The sequence below is a fragment of the Neolamprologus brichardi genome, chromosome 11 (assembly GCF_056152115.1).
Source record: "Neolamprologus brichardi isolate AB-2024 chromosome 11, ASM5615211v1, whole genome shotgun sequence".
NCBI classification, from domain to species: Eukaryota; Metazoa; Chordata; class Actinopteri; order Cichliformes; family Cichlidae; genus Neolamprologus; species Neolamprologus brichardi.
Window position 1 is genome coordinate 16,277,318 of NC_142114.1, and position 16,984 is coordinate 16,294,301.

General features: G+C 40.9%; 1 protein-coding gene across 1 annotated transcript in view; it reads left to right on the forward strand.

Moving 5' to 3' along the window:
* kcnn3 (potassium intermediate/small conductance calcium-activated channel, subfamily N, member 3) overlaps positions 1-16,984 on the forward strand; it is a 61,086-nt gene that overhangs the window by 19,357 nt on the left and 24,745 nt on the right. The window contains exons 4-6 of the mRNA XM_035913941.2: positions 12,758-13,054; positions 14,128-14,249; positions 16,205-16,346. Coding sequence (XP_035769834.2) covers positions 12,758-13,054; positions 14,128-14,249; positions 16,205-16,346 — 561 coding nt within the window. The remainder of the gene's footprint in view (positions 1-12,757; positions 13,055-14,127; positions 14,250-16,204; positions 16,347-16,984) is intronic.

A 16,984-nucleotide genomic window follows, 5' to 3' on the forward strand; every position in this document is an offset into this window, starting at 1 on the left:
TACTCATTCAGAGCCCTCACATGCAATAAAATAACACTTTTTATTTTAGTTCCATAGTTATAACCTGTGTGCAAATATATCTTTAGCTACTTAACTCATTTTAATAATCATTTTTGAAATCCTGATGCCCAGAAAGAGACGAACCACTGCAAAGGTTGAGATGGCTGAGAAGTGTTATGCTTACCAGGCACTGATGACCAGTAACAAAATCTTTATTTCACTGCTGCTTTTGTTGCATCTAAGCAGAGACAGATAGACCAAAGGTTTGTAGTGTACGCTAAAAAAACAGCTCGCTCATTATATACTAGTGTACTAGCAAACAACTCAAATACAGTCCTGTAATTTGGTATTGTGGCCGTCAATTCATTTTTTAATGTGTTTTAAAACCACAACTGGCCAGTTTGTACTACAGCTGGGGAATTATCAGCTAATCCGATCACTGGCTTACTTGCCTATTTAGCAAGGTGTACTATAATTCACTACAATGCTAAATGCGATGTTGATCTTTTTTTCTAGAAAAATAGGCTTAGATGTGGTGTACCTGCTTGAGGTACTGAGCAGCTCTCTCTTCAGTGTGCTTTTCGTTAATGTAGAAAATGAGGCCCTTAATTATGGGTGACTTGGATAAAAGTTTCTTTGTACACTCATCACAAACGGTGAAATTAGCTTTAGAGGGCAAAACGGCTTTTATATGAGACTGTAAACAAGCTTATTTCCACTGTTAAACTGAACATTTTCACAGTAGATGAGTCAGTGCCATTGAATGGATCTTTTTCCCATAAATTTGTGATTTTTTTTTCTGTAAACTTACAGGACTTTTCCAATATGTAAAACTTTTCAAGTGTTCTCTCATAAATTTTTAGTTCTTTCTTGTAAATTTGCATGGGTTTTATTTGTGGGGTTTACTCCTAAATATGTCTTTGTTTTGTTTTTTCAAAACAAAATGTAATTAAAACAGGAATTAGAATATAAAGTGTGTCATGAGAGTGAGAGGTAGCAGATTTTTTTTTGTATGCATACAAATGTGCTTAAATGTTGAGATGCATCCACTAAATGCATGCTAGTTATACTGGCTGCTCAAGGCTGCCTGTTTGCTTAGATGCATGTCAACATAAAGTGTGCCCGTGTGCCTCTGCCTTTTATTGTTGGATGGTTCAAACACACACACACACACACACACACACACACACACACACACACGAGAAGTAATGCTGTGCAAAATGAAAGGTATTGTTCAATAAAGATCTCATTTTCAGATTATGACACACTCTGCCGGTGCATTTTGTCCAGCATGTAACAGGATATTACAAGTACACACACGTACACACACACACACACACACACACACAGACTCATTCATGCACACAATAACCAGCAACATTAAAACTGCCAAAACAGCTGCAGCCCATCAGAGGACTGGCACAGGACCACTCAGGGTGTACTGTGATATCTGGCACTGGGATGTTGGCAGCACATCCTTTGGGTCCTGTGGGTTGCAGGGTGGGGCATTCATTGATCGGGCTTGGTGCTGCTCATCTCCCAGACTGGAGCTACTGGACAACACCTCGGGCTCTTCTTTAGTAATTTTTGGGGTGTGGTGAAGTGTATTTAGAAACCACTGAGTGTGCGCTTGTGCTAATGTTTAGGTACACTTCAAAGTAACATCCAGATGAATGCCACCATCCAAGGAACATAAAAGTGATAAGTGTCATTCATCAGTGGGTTACTGTTATGGCTGATCAGTGTATATGTGGTTCAGAGTAGCTGCAGAGTCACTTGAGAGCAGGAAACTGTTTTGGGTTTAACTGGTGTTTATTATTCCACATTCATCCCCCTCACTTTCTTTTACTGCTCTCTGTTCATTTGTTCCTGTGTAAGTCTTTATTCTGCATTTCTGTTTACCACCATTAAGATGTTTCTCTTTGCCTTTCTTTCTTCCTTCTCTCTCCTCCTGCTTTTCCGTCATTATCACATTAGATCTATCTCCCTCCTTCTCTACTGAGCCTCAATCCAATTTTGTTGTTAAGTTACATATCCTCCTTCTCCCAGACAGCTCTCCTCCCTTGTTACACAGCATTCAGCTTCTCACCTATTCACCCTTCTCCTGCTGTACTTTAACACTCATCCACATTTATCTTCGTCTTTTATCTTGCCCCCTTTTCACAGTGTGTTTCGCTGCATCTTTCCTCCCTGCCTTCCTCTTTTGGAAGTTTCTCTCGTCTTCCTCCTCTTTCTGTCTTGTCTAATCTGTCAGGGGACAGCCCAAAGTAATTGTGCTCAGCATGAAACAAGGAAAAACAATCCATCTTGACTGCAGTGCAGCTCATCGGTAATCATCACAGATTACAAATATTTCCCCTTATTCGCAGCCATCAAAGGGGGGAAAAAAAGAGCTCTGACAGTAATAATCTTGTTGGCGAAAAGTGATAATTAATAAAATGAAGCAGGGCCACATTGTCAGCCAAATATAATAGGTGGTTTAATAGAGACCAGGATCACCTCAGTACTTGAGTCTGTTTTGATTAAGTGGTGATTTTTGTTATAAATATCCTCTACTTCGAAATACAGCAGTGCGGAGCTCAAACTGATTGTGACGACTGTATATATAGTTTTAGACCATAATTTTAGACCATAATCATTTGTTGGTAGCACTTTATAATGTCACACTATTAAGCATTAGTAGCAAGCGCCTCATATCATTACTCCTCCTTAGTATTATTATTAGTAACTTTTGATATGTTTATCCATCTTTTACTGTTGCACCCTGTACACCTATAACTGCTAGTAATAATATAACTGTAAATACTAAGGAGGACTGATGCTAAATAAATGATGAAATAAGCACTTGCTTATACCTTAATAGGGCTAATAGTTTGACATTAAAATAAAGCGCTACCAATTTGTCTTTTTTTGTTTTTTTGCTTGTACGTTGCTTTAAACCTCAGAAAACCTTCGCCAAAGTCTTATTACTTAATCATGGGCATGCTCTATGGTTGCAACCACTGCATACTGTAATTCTAATCATGTGACATTTGGTTCCAAAAATTGGTAATTTCACTAAAATCTGTTAGTGATTTGTTTGAAAAAATGATCTGTTCTTTGAGATTGGTTAATTCTCTCCAACAACAAAAAGAGGAGTTTATTATCACAACAAACTCAAAGTTACAGTCAGAAAATTACAGCTACGTGAAAAAAGAAAGGCCATATGTAGTCCTGCTGTTGCAGTGGTCCAGCCAAAGTTCAGGCTTTAACCCAATCGAAATGCTGCGGCGTGACCTTAAAAGTGCTGCGCATAAACAAATGCCTCCAAACTTCAATGAACTGAAGCAATATTGTAAAGAAGAGTGGGCCAAAACTCCTCCACAACAATGTGAGAGACCGATAGAGTCGTACAGAAAATGATTACATCAAGTTATTTTGCTAAAGGTGGTTCTACAAGCTACTGATTTATGAGGTGCGCTCAGTTTTCACAGTGCTGCACAGAATCCTGCAAAAACTTTATTTTTTGCATGAATGTATATTGAAACTGGGGGGAAATGAGTAACAGTAACTCAGGAGGCTCAGCTTTACACTGGGAGTAACCAGAATGGACAAGATTAGAAATGAGTATGTCAGTGGGATGGCTCAGGTAGAGTTTGATGGGATAGTTAGAGAGCCGAGGCTGAGATGGACATGTGTAGAGGAGGGGCAGTGGATATACTGGAAAAAGAATGCTGAAGATGGAGTTTTCAGGCAGGAGGAAAAGATGAAGACAGCAGAGGAGGTTCATGTATGTAGTGAGGGAGGGCACACAGAGGGTGGTGTGACAGAGAATGTAGGGATGGAGATGGAGAAGGAGGCAGATGAGCTGCTGTGTCGGCCCCTAAAGGGAGTAACAGGAAGAAGAAGACTGAATGACTTAAGTTGCCTACTTAGCTAATTGATTCGTTATTTCAGAGCACTGGTTGGCATCTGGGTGCCGGCAGAAATAAAATAGGGGTAAGTAGGGGTTCAAGATGAAGTTTTTGCCCTTCAGTGTTAAGTGAAGCAGAAGTGTTTGTGTGTGTGCGTGTTGTCACTTTTCACAGTGAAAAGTGACAGTGAAAAGAGACAAGGAGCTGACATGAGAAATGTTTGATTTGTCAGAACATTTTGTGCTCTGTCAGCTGAGCCCCGCTGACATTCCTGGGTTTGCTTCTTTCATTTTTAATTCAGCAAACTGGAATGCTACAATACCGTTCCCCTCCAAAATAGACAAATACAAACTTTCACAAGATGCTCCTGTTGTAACTTTGATTTTCATTACTTCACTGTATGTTTAGATGCAGTCATTGGAGTACAAATTGGCCTGTTCGCCAAAACTGCCAAACTGCTAAAATACCCAAATGTTCCAATAACGTTCCAGAATTTTTTCCCAGATTGCTGCTGGTTTTCACAAAAACCTTCTGTCTTATGTTTTCTCGGTTGTTATTACACAGTTTATTGAGCTTATGCACCTCAGAAATCCCCTTTTAAACCTTTAAAAATAAACAAAGAAGCATCTTAGTCTTCTTTGAATTATTCAGCTAATTATTAAGCTAATTCGTGAATTGTTTTTGCAGCACAGATGGGTTTGAGACCTTCAGTATTAGAGCGTGCGAACTGTAGTTGAATGTCTACATTCTGTTTTATTTATTTAAAATTCCTGACAGATGCTGGTTTAATCTTTAACATTAGTAAATTATATTAAGCTTTTACTAATTCTAGACTTATAGAAGAAACTGCCTTCATTGATAAAATAATACGTGATAAATAAGGCTGTGTTTTTACCCTATATTTTTTTCAGACATTCTTAAAGCATCCACGATGCTGCATTAATCTGAGTCCTTATGTCACAAAAACCTACAAATTGCTGAAATGTTGATATGATCCTTGAAAAACGTGCGAATCTGTACAGTTTTCTCCTTATTTTCCTCAGTGAGGAATAATAAAGTCTCCTCTTGTTCTGATAATGTCTCTGCAAAAATCTACACTTCTCAAGTGCTCTTTCAGGTGCTCATTGGTACCTCTTGCCTGATATTTCCAACTCCACTGTATGATTTGCATCAGAGCACAAGAATGGACTGCAAGTGGCCATCAGACCCTGCTGCATGGGGCTTGTTGAAGAAGTTATGACATTTTACCAGAGAGCAGTCTGGAACAAATACTTTGAGCTTCTAATGGAGCAGTTTATTCCTTCCAGTTCCAGTTCAGATGCCTGCTGGGTAGTATTGCATTAACAGCTGTGATGCGTATTTTTTGCTGTTTGTTTTCCTTTTTGGGGTCTTTTTTGTCTTTGTAGTAGTTTTAATACTTCTTTAGAGGGTTAGTGCACAGATTTAGCTTCTCCTGCATGTGTCAGAAACGCATGAAACTGTCCACAGGTCATTTTTGCAAATTGTGTTATGGCCTATCGTGACATTTTAGTGTTATTCGACCTTCAGTGGATAAGGGAAAAGTGCATGTTAAATGTGTGCTGGGTACTCTGCAAGTTACCACCCTGGAAATGTTTTTCTCCATTTGAACCTACATCGTGATGCCTAAATCTGGTCAAAAGTCAAATGTGTGCACACTTTCTGTTCTTTTTTTTATTTTCAGCAACACTTACTGTACATGTGTGCTTCAATTACGGGGAGGAGGAACATATAAGATTGTTTAGTTCAAATAAACAATCATATATGTTGTTGTATTTCTGTCATTTTGGTTCCAAATGAATCTGTGTGAGGTCTGTTTATTTGCCTGAATTGACGTGATCCCAGTCAGTGGCTACATAAGCATGTGCTATCATAACCAGCGTTGCTGTCATTACTCCAAGAAAAGTGATGTATTACACATTACTTGTTACTTTTATAAAAATGAATGCAGTACATGACTTAATCCCTCACCAGAGAAAGTAAATTGTTAGTCAATTTGTTACATTACTTCCTCATTACTCTTTAACAGGAATTCAAATGCATTTTCACACAACCACCACAGGAATCCCAATCCTAATCAGGACACACGGCCTGTCTTTAAGTGCAGGCCGTTCAGATGGATGTCTTTAAGTGCATCCATCTGAACACAAAGCAGTTGAAAACCAACCCAAAAAGAATGAATATGATTTGCACTGTGATTCTACTTTAGAAGCACGAATAGATAGAAATGAGGTCTACAAAGCTGCAATCTGACAGCTCATCACTGCCTTTGTTACCCATTGAAGATCAAGCTCTGTCTGCTGGGCTGGGGGTCAGTATACACTCACATTTAACATGGTTCTTCACCACTTTATGTCAGCATGCTGCCCGTACAGATGTTTGCAAAGAGCCAAAGCGGTGTTGTTTCTGTCCAGTTTGCACTTTACCATCGCGCACTTGTCTTTACTTAATAAAACTAAAAAGGGGGGGGGGGGGGGGGGGGGGGGGGCGGCAGGGTTCTGAGGATCTTTTATAACAAAAGTAACAACGTAAATGTGACTTGAATGTGTTTACTGAATTTAGTGCGGTAACTCGTTAAATTACTGCATTACTGAAAAATGCATAGGTATTATGGTGACTTGTTGCAGCCGACACTGTTCATAATATCCTAATTGACTCGTATTAGTCGCCAGTTTCTGAAGACTGTGTGTTGTCAAAAGTTCCAAGTTGCTTCCGAGTTCACAGTTTATGTTTGGGAACTTGATATTGTTAAAAAGTAAGCAGGCATAAGGATGAATGATAAATTCAGCAAAATTGGGTAGTATTCAAATTAATTCCTGGGCTTCAAGGAGAATTTTAAGTGGCAGTTGACACCTTCCTGTGCACCCCTGCCTCTTGCGCTTGCTTAAAGGTCCACATTCTGTTTTAAAACACCTGGTCTATTTGGCTAAAGAGTAGAAAGATTTTGTTACCTACTGATCGCGGAGAAATATTCCCAAATGAATGTCACTATTTGAACCAACTCAATTACCAGAGCACTCTCCACTGAGTGAATGCCCATCAAAGGAAAACTTTTACTTTCCAGTTCTGTCACTCTCCATCTTCTCTTTCTTTATCTGTTCACGTAGGTCCCTTCTTCCCTTTTGCCTTCGTAGAGTTTCCAGAGTTACTCCAGTTGTTCTAACATCTGCTTTTTGGCAGTTGCTGTTATTTTCCAACTTGATTTTGTGACCAGTGGTAGTTGCAGAACTTAGATGTGGGGGTTAGAACCAATCTAGGTGCTGATGGTGTCATTATTTTATAATAACAATCAACATTGTGCAGTTATGTGTTGGAAGTAATATTTGACAGGATAGTGCACAGATAATGTGCATTATCATGTCAGTTATTATCCTGTGAGTACAGGATTAGAAAAGAGCATATCAGAGGGACAGCTCAGGCTGGAGCTTGGAGACAAAGTTAGAGACAAAAGGCTGAGCTGGTTTGGACATGGACAGGAAGGATCGTGGATGTATTGGACAAAGGGTGTTAAAGATGGAGCTGCGAGGCAGGAGGAAAAGAGGAAACCCTCAGAGGAGGTGAAAAGGGGTTGGTGTGACAGAGGAGGATGCTTGGAATAGGTGAGATGGAGGCAGATGATCCGCTGTGGTGACACCCACAGGAAGCAGCCAAAAGAAGGATCATTTAGTCATTTTCTTGCACGCATAACAGAAAGCTCCGTTGATTGTGCTTGCTGTCTGAAACACCTGTCTGATTACTGAAGAGTGAAATGTATCAAAAACGCAAAACAACCAGGGTTCGGCCTCTTCGGCCCTCAGTGTGAAAATCAACAGTGTCCAATAATCTAACCATAGTTAATTTGTCATCCTTGACAATACGTTTCTTTAGTGAATGATTTCTGTTTTTGATGATTGAGTTTGACCTTGCTTTTGTTTAACTGTAACCAGATAAAGTCAGTAAACAAACTATAGAAGATTTTTATCCCAGTGTTGTGGTTATTGAGCTTCAGCATCACCACACACCTTTAGTTTAAATTCAAGTGATGCATGAGTGTGGATAGAAATAAAGGAGCATTACTGGAGATTTATGTACAGTAGCATTAGTCTAGCCAGTGATGAATTTTTAAAGCCAAAGTTTGCAAGCATCCTTTGGCTGATTCGAAAGATAATGATAGATGATTTCAAAGGCTAAATGTTTGCTTAGAAAAAGAATATTTCAGAAAGTTTCACCTTATCTCAGCTGTGTTTGATGTGGCGTCCAGAGACTTCCATGTATTTGAAGTTCTGTTATGTGATTCACTCTGATAACTCACGAGTCGCCTCTGTTCTTCACACACACACACACACGCATCATTTTACATACCCAGAAACAAGTAAGACACTTCTCTAAAATGAAAGCATTAATTTTAGCTCATAAACTTGAAAGAAATCCAGACGTGAAAGGCAAAAAATTGAATTGTTGTTGAAAATAATCAAATAGAAACGCTAAGAGAGTGTGTGAGAAAGGGATGTTTCTCCAGTCCATTAGTGCACTTTAAGCATTACAGAGCTGTACTATTCAGTTACTTTTGGAGAATTTTAGAAGCAGTCCATTGATCAAGAAGACACGAGCTTGGCACTCACAGCTACTCAAATGCAGGCAGGATGGCATTAGGGTAATAAAGTGAGCAGCAGCCCTCCAAAAAGGCTGTGTTCTGTTATTTAAAGTGAAGTGCAGCCATAAGATGTCTAATAGTGGGACGGTCATTTTATGATGTCTTGCTCTCAGTTTTGGCACAATGTACATCTGCCCTTGAAACTACAACCAAGAGGTAAACTACAGCATCCACTTTAGACTCGTAACACGCAGGAAGCATTTCGACCATTTACTTCTAGGAATTGTTAATTTATCACATGGGATTTGAAGCCTCTGGCCATTGCTCACATCTCAGTTTGTCTTTCGTGTATTCGCGCTGAGGAAATTCCTGGTCTCCAGACAACGCTGCTGGAAACCTCTCCTCACTCTCTCCCACTTACTGTTTTTAGACTGGTGGCAAACGAGGCAGCATCACACATGCACACATACCTTTCCTCATCTCTCGCACTTTCCAACACTTCCTTTTCACTTTGGTGAACTCTCTCCCCTTCGTTTCCTCTTTCATAGAAACAGCCACAGGGGTGTTCCCTCAGAGCTGCAATCACAGTTAGGGAAAGTGTGTTATCCTCTCTGAATATTCACGTATATCAGGGTGTGTGAATCTATTTTCTGCCTGTTCTAGGGATTTCCATGCTGTAGGACCCAGACATCCCCCCAGAGCTGTGACTGTGTGTAAGAGTATGTGTGCATGCTTTTTAGTGTACGCTCTATCATCATCTCCTTCAGTGATTAGGACTGTCTCTGCCCCAGACTGGGGTTTAGTCTTTTTTCACTCCCATGGGAAATGGAGACTTGAGGCTGATTTGCATGCAACTGTCTCTTTTTTCAGTCTGTGCTGCACTTTATAGGATCGTCTGGATGTGGGCATGTGCACGCGTATGCGTGCTTGTGTGCATGCGAGTGTGCAAAATTGTCCTTGCTTGCTCGCTTGGTAGGGTCTGACCAGTGCTGCATCTGGTTCCGTGATGAGAGACATCTGCAATCGGAGACTTAACCCGATTAGAGAAGTACGATGGCCTGGGGGGAGCAAGAAATGGTTGAGGCATGGTTGGATGGCTGAGAAGAAAAGATGGAGAGGTCACAAACTGACCAGCGGGCTACAGACGTAGCAGCTGGAGCAGGGAATGCTTTAGGTGGAGAGTGTCCCGTCAGACCTCACACCTTTACCTGTGGAGAAATCTCAGTCTATCTTTGGTGCTGTCATTTTCGCACATTTCTCCTTTTCCTTTTTATCCCCGTTGTCTTTTGCTGTCAGGCTTATTTTTTTCCTCTTCCTTTAACCTCCTTCTGTCCTGTCTGCTTTCCATTATATTCTTTGCCCCTTGCCCTCAGCCTGTAATGGCACAGACTTTAAATTTATCTGTTTTCTCTTCATCCTCATCATTGTTACCAGGCGCTTTATGGGTTTTTTTTCACTCTCTTCCTCTCTTTTTTGTCTCCTGATGGCTGTGCACACATGCATACACTTTTCCCACACTCTCTTCTCTCATCCTTTCCCTCTGTCTTGGTCATGTGGGGGCAGTGGCACTCACTCATTCCAATTGACAGATTACTTTCCTAATGGAATTTAATTATTTATCCCTTCCTCATGGCGATTTAGCCAGGAAAAGACCGACAGCAGCAGCAGCAGTGTGCGGGAGGACAGGGCAGAAGGGGAAGGCGAGGGGGGAGGAGAGGAAGGGAGAGGTGCTCATTTCCTCCTGTGGCAAGAAACTGGATCACCTCCGTTTTGATTTGGAGAAATGTCATTCAGCGAGAAAGGGAACAGGAGTGAGGGATGGTGAAAGAGAAATGGAGGCAGAAAGACGCCAAGAAACACAAATTCATACAGAGGGAGAAAAGAATGAATGACAGGTGGCATGTGGGCAAAACGTGTGAGTATGAATGAATATACATACATTTTACTGCATGGATAACACTCATGTGAACACAGAAAACCTGTTTTTATCACACAGGAGTTCATGACTTACACCGGATACTTATTCTAGACTTAAACACAACTATGATTACACAACTCCCAAACATGAGCCATAAACATTAAGTCTATTGCTCTAAATGGCTGGTGAGCCCCAATAATGTGACAGCGTGAACAGATTTTTGTCACCTAAATCTGAGGAGTCACTCACACACAAAACCATCGCGGGGAAGGTGGGTGCTAGACAACCTGTCTGTGCTTTTGTCTCTGTACCTCTTCACTCGCTGTCGCGCACACCTCAGTCTCTTTTCTTGTGTCTCCTTTTTCCGTCTTCTTGCCTCGTCTCTTCCTTCCATCTTTTTGGCTCTCTCTCGCTCCCTCTCTCTCTCTCTCTCTCACTGGGGATCCTAATTAAGCTTGGCTGCTCTTTGATGTTGTCGCCTTGGCAACAGTCACCATGACGAGGCTGGGTCTGCACACTCTCTCACCAACTCGCCCAGGCATACACAGATACACACAAGTACAGTGCACGCACACACACACACACGCACATGCAAATACGCGCACGCACACATAGGCTGTGTGAGACCATTAAAGAGTACAGCCAGCGTTTGACCCTTGGTTCAAATGATAGCTTGCAAAATGGCTCAGGTGTGTGCGCAGGCTACATATGTATGTATCTGTACACATGTAGTCAGCATGTGTGCATACATGTTATAGAAGTAGAACAACATGCAATCGACCGTGCTAGACGAAGGTGATGATTAATGTGGAGGTGCATGCATGTAGGTGGTTGAGAAAGCTTCAGTTCGGCTTCATCACGACAGTGACCAGGTGGCTGTGACACACATACAGCTGTCATGGCCGCTTGCTCTTTCATTTGACCTCTTGTTGTATTTGTTTTGTTTTCCTAAATAAATGTTGGTGTGGGCTAAAAGCCCTTGAGATGAATCATGTGGTAAAGAGCAATTGTTAGCAGTGGCTGTTTCTCCAGGCAGTACATCAATTGGTAAACTCAGCTGACTTCCAGCAGGGGAGTTCCTCATTTCTCTCCCCATGCCCCGACCTTTCTCTTTAGTCTCTGCTTTCTGGTTCTCTCTCGCTCCTTAACCTTTTCTCCCCCCAGCAGTAATGTCTTTACAAATTTTACAATTGAGTCCTAGCATTTTGTTTTGAGAGGTGAAAAATGTATGCCAGTGCACTGCGAAATTCCAACTTATCCCAAATGTAGAGCTTCAAAAATGGTGCTTTCTTAAAAAAAAATATTATTTTGCGATAACAAAAATAATCCTCAAATAAGTCAAAAGTGTCTAAAGAACAAAGAGATTTTTTGCAGTGCCCTTTCTGACCTGATATTTCCTCATTCCTATCTTTATCTCTTCATTTCCTCTGCACTTCATCCATCTCTTTCCTCCTCCGCCTTCTCCTCTCATCAACCCCACCACCTCCTCCTCCTCCTCCTCCTCCCTAACCCCTAGCTCTTGTCAGCACCGTCTGGAGGACGGCCCCCGTAATGAAACCTGCTCTTACCACTTCCTTATAACGATGGCTTTGGTGACAATATCAAGTGTAACCACAGCAATTACGAACCCGAACGTCAACATACGAGGAGGGAAAACCGCAATTAAAGTGGCCTTTTTTATTAAACTTAAACTTTCTGGCCCACTTACACAGCTGAAAAATGTTCACACCCTACAACACATTTTTTTTTACCAATAGTTAACAATAAAAAAAAGGATCCAAGTTTAATTTTAATGAAAAAAGTCAGCTCCGTACCATCTGCAGACTCTTGTTTATTTGTTTTCCCTGCAAAAAATAAACAAATAAATCACATTCATTCAACTTAGTTTCGCTCCATATTTTTCCCCTGGTCGTCCAAGCCCCATCTGCAGTGGCTCAGTGTCCCACCGGTTTCAGAGTCATCGCTGGCACGTGCCCATGAGACCGGCTGAAATCACAGCATACTGCCCTTGTTTTTTAAATATTGTCTCTCTGATCATTAGAAACCTGTTTAGCTTAAGAGCCACTGCTCCAGATGAATCAGCATCTTTGGTTTAATTTTAGCAAGAGAAGAGTTTCAGGTTATATGAAAATGAGCCAAAACACTGTGTGGGGACTGAATAGATTACTGATTAAATGGATGGTGTTTTCCGTCTCGGGGAGGACATTTATTCTGAATTGCGGGTGCGTTCTTTAATCATCAGATTAGTCAGCTGTACTGATGAGAAAAGGACCGTGCCACATTAAAAGGACACATTAAAAGAAGTGTAACTCCTTTCCTCAACTGACTCTCCACATGTTCTTCCTGTCCCCGCAGCTGTTTGTCATCGACAACGGAGCAGACGACTGGCGAATCGCCATGACGATGGAGAGGGTTCTGCTAATCGCCCTGGAGCTGCTCGTTTCTGCTGTGCATCCGGTGCCTGGGGACTTTAAGTTTCAGTGGCGGGCACGGCTGGCCTTCTCGTACGCGCCTTCGCAGGCCGAGGCTGACCTGGACATGGTGCTGAGTGTGCCCATGTTCCTGCGCCTCTACCTCATTGCCAGAGTCATGCTTCTGCACAGCAAACTGTTCACCGACGCTTCCTCCAGGAGTATAGGTGCCCTCAATAAGGTCAGGAGAGTTTTAATCTTGTAGATGTTTCTCTGAGCGGTATGCCTTCAATGGTGTGGATGTGAAAGGTTTTGCTGGAAACAGGTGATGGAGTTGTAAAGGTATTAAGGTCAAGAGTTCTCTCCTCTGAATTAAGCCTGTGTCTATGTTGTGCCTTTTATCCTTGGCCTCTTTCGCTCTAACTATCTGAAGTTCTTCCTTCCCCTTCTGTCCTTCTGGTCCAGCTGTTTCTTTTCATCTACCGCTTCAAATCCCCTTCCTGTCCTTTTGTTGTCACTGCTTAGAGACTTAGATCTAAGCTGTGGTGGATCTTTCATAATACAATATGAGATGAGAGCATGTAATGGAAACAATTTATTGCATACAGCTCAAATGGGCCATGAAGAGAAAGAACTAGAATGAAATTGCAGTATGAGTGCAGAAATATGTTGAAGTCGTGCAACAAATGGCTGATGCCAGATTTGTAATGACTTTATGCGACAAACATTGCTGTAAGATCAGGAAGTAGAGATGTTGCATGTTGCAAACGTGCAAAGTAGGTGGAGGAGAGCAAGTGCAGCGGGAGAGATATAGAGGAGATTTTTTTAGACGAGTAATTTAGCAGGTGGCGCGTGTATCGGCGACGGCTCTCTTCTGACCCTCAGGCAGCATCGACGCGGAGGGAAGGTGAAGCTGCCACTGAAGTGCAGCTGTAAATGACAACTCATTTATCAGCTGCTTTAGCCTTCCAGGGCTCAAGCATCAAATGATCCATCTGCCAGAAGTTGATTGTCTGCCTCTTATTGATGAATAAGCCAGAGATAAAAAAAAGTACACTGACACAGGCCAGTTACTCAAAGACACCGTATAGCCTGACCCGAGTCAGAGGGCAAGCCCTGATCTCGACTCCAATTATAGTGGAGATTCTCTGAGTGCTGCTGCTATCAAAAGCTACTCAGAGGACTAATTAGTAAAACATCAAGTCCGCTTGGGAAACAGTGTGCAGGATAAGGATTCAGAGCAGCACAAGATTAACTCCTGGAAAAAAAAAGTGAAGCAATGTGTGTATGTGTGTGTCTCTAAATGTCTTTTAGGTCCATTTTAACACGCGGTTTGTAATGAAAACCCTTATGACGATCTGCCCTGGGACGGTGCTGCTGGTCTTCAGCATCTCTCTGTGGATCATTGCTGCCTGGACCGTACGAGTGTGTGAGAGGTTAGCACTAAAGCTGGTCCGTTTTGCGATTGTGATTTGGTGTTTATTGCGTGTACATGAGCGTACATGAGTGTGAGTGTTGGACTGTGATCCGATGAGGAATTCAACTCAGAAATTAAATTCAACTGGCAGAATCTATAATCTGAGACGTCTGTGCAACATAATCCTTCTTTAGACTTCAGTTTATGAGGCTTTCTCAGCAGTTGTTCAGGCAATGGATTTGTTACTTCATTTGTCTGCTTGTCAGACTAAAAATAAAAATTAAAAATCAATATAATAGTGTCTGAAGAAAACATTCATTAACATTAATGACCCTCCAATAAGGCATTTCTAAGCAATAAACAATCTGATATTGTTACGGGACACTCGAACATAGTTTGTCAGACTCTAAGGACCTAATTAAGGACTTAATAGTTGATCATTTGTCAAGAGTAAAAAGGAGATAGCAATAACAGTACAATATAGCTCTCATCACCACAGTGTAATGAAACATTACATGAACAAACACGATGCCAAATCCTCATAGAGATTCATAGATTTACATGAGAATAACTAACCCACAGGCATGTTTAAGCACCCACATCAAAAATGTGTATTAAAATTCCTGAAGACATTCTGAGCTCAAATGTCCTGACCTTGGAAACATCACGTTGAATAAGCTTACTGACTTTTATTATGTCAGAGATGTGACTGATGGCGCTTTTAAGTCTTTCTTTTTGATTTAAAACCATAGCTGCGGCTGTTAGATCACCAACTGACATGTTATATCGCATTTTTTTTGATTTAATGTAAAAATGTACACAAAATTGTTTTACAGATGCAATGACTCTGAAAAGTGGACAGAGCTGGGTTTTTGTTTTTTACTGTTCTTTATGATTAGATAATCAAGTCAAACAGTTCCTGTAATTTAATACACCAGTTGCAGATGTTTTACACAAGGATGTATAGTTGTTAACAAGGATATTAACACCTAAAAGTATGCTTATAGCAGCTCGTTGTTACAGTACAATGTGTTACAGCTTTATTTTCATTTTTTCCCATTTCACATCTCACAATATGTGTTTTTCATGCCATATAAGTATATATATATATATATATATATATATATATATATATATGACATGAAAAAAACATTAAGAAAAATCCATATCATACTCAATACAGCAGCAAACACATGGCAGTACAGACTGGTGATTTATCGACCGCTCTTGCATCCAGCAGGCAGACGCTCAGAAATGAAACAGCTTACAAACATATCTGTTTCTCTGTTGTTATTGAAGAGCACTAAATCCAGTTGTTCAGTTACATTTAAGAGATTGATAATTAAATTTTACAGATTATTTAATGCTTGTAATGTGCCATCAAAAGGAGATGTATTCAAATGTTTTTGGAGATAAATCAAGGAAATGTAGGAAAATGTCAGCTGGTTAATAGCCTTGATTAAATGCATCACTGCCCGGCTGCTGGGGAGTCCTCGGTTGGTCCGTATCCAACTGGCAGAAACTGGCATTTTGCTTCTTTCCAAATCAAATTAATGAAGAAGAAAAAAAAAATTAATGGCTTCGAAAGGCGTCCAAAGATGTGACTTTTCAGTCTTAGAGTATAGAGAGACTTCAGAGCAAATATATCTGTTGCTAGCAAGCAAGGTTACATCTTATTATATTTCTGCTGAATAGTTTATTGAAAGAAAAACTTTGTTTCAGATCTGGACCAGGTTTGGTTGCTATGGTAACAATGTTGCGTGTAGGGCAAGAACGATGGAGGCAAAAGATGCAGTTATGTGTTATGCGTCAGACAAAATTGCTGGAAACATTTTTTTCGGTTAGACGCCCACATTCGCAGACAGGACCAGTGGGACAGTTATTGTTTGTTTGTTTTTATTCATTATTATTATTTAGATGTTTTACTATTGACTGACTTTGTCCTCTAACAATAAACATGTTTTTTTTCTTTAGGTATCATGATGCCCAGGATGTGACCAGTAACTTCCTGGGAGCCATGTGGCTTATCTCTATTACTTTCTTGTCTATTGGCTATGGAGACATGGTTCCTCATACTTACTGTGGCAAAGGAGTCTGTCTGCTCACAGGCATCATGGTCAGTACATTTCCTCTCCGTCCCCTCTCTCTGCTCTCCCAGTAGTGCTGTCCTCCCCTCGTTCAAAGGTCAGCAGATTAGAGCGCATGCTGTCATTTGCAAGAGAAATTCTCCCATTTGTGTAATTTGGGCAATCCTCTCTGAATTAGCTTGCATCTGTGCTTCTGTGTGTTTTGGGTGTGTAGGCGTGCAAACAAGAGCATGTTAGTGGTTTGTGTGTGTGTGTGTTTTTTTTATGTGTGTGTGTTTCTATGCGTGTTATTCCCTTGTCTGTCCTCATTGCATAATGAAGGTCCTACCTTTCAGTGTGCCATGTCCTCCCACTCTCATTTTTTTCCTCTCTCGGTCTTTCATTTTTTTTCTTTACCACTTTCCTCCTCTCTTGTGCTATCTCTCTTTTTTGTGTTTCTCCTTCTTTTTTCTCACTGTCCATCTCCCCTTCCCTGAGGCCATGTGTTTATTTCTATCTACCATCCATCTGTCAATGTTTAAGCTGCCGACTGATCCTCTATTTGCTTCACTTCACAGGTGTTCTTTCCTCCTTCGAACATTTCTTTCACTGTTTCTTGCTCTCCATCTTTGTCACTATTATTTTAACACTTCTCTGAATGAGTCGAGGCAATTTGCGTCTTTTGAAA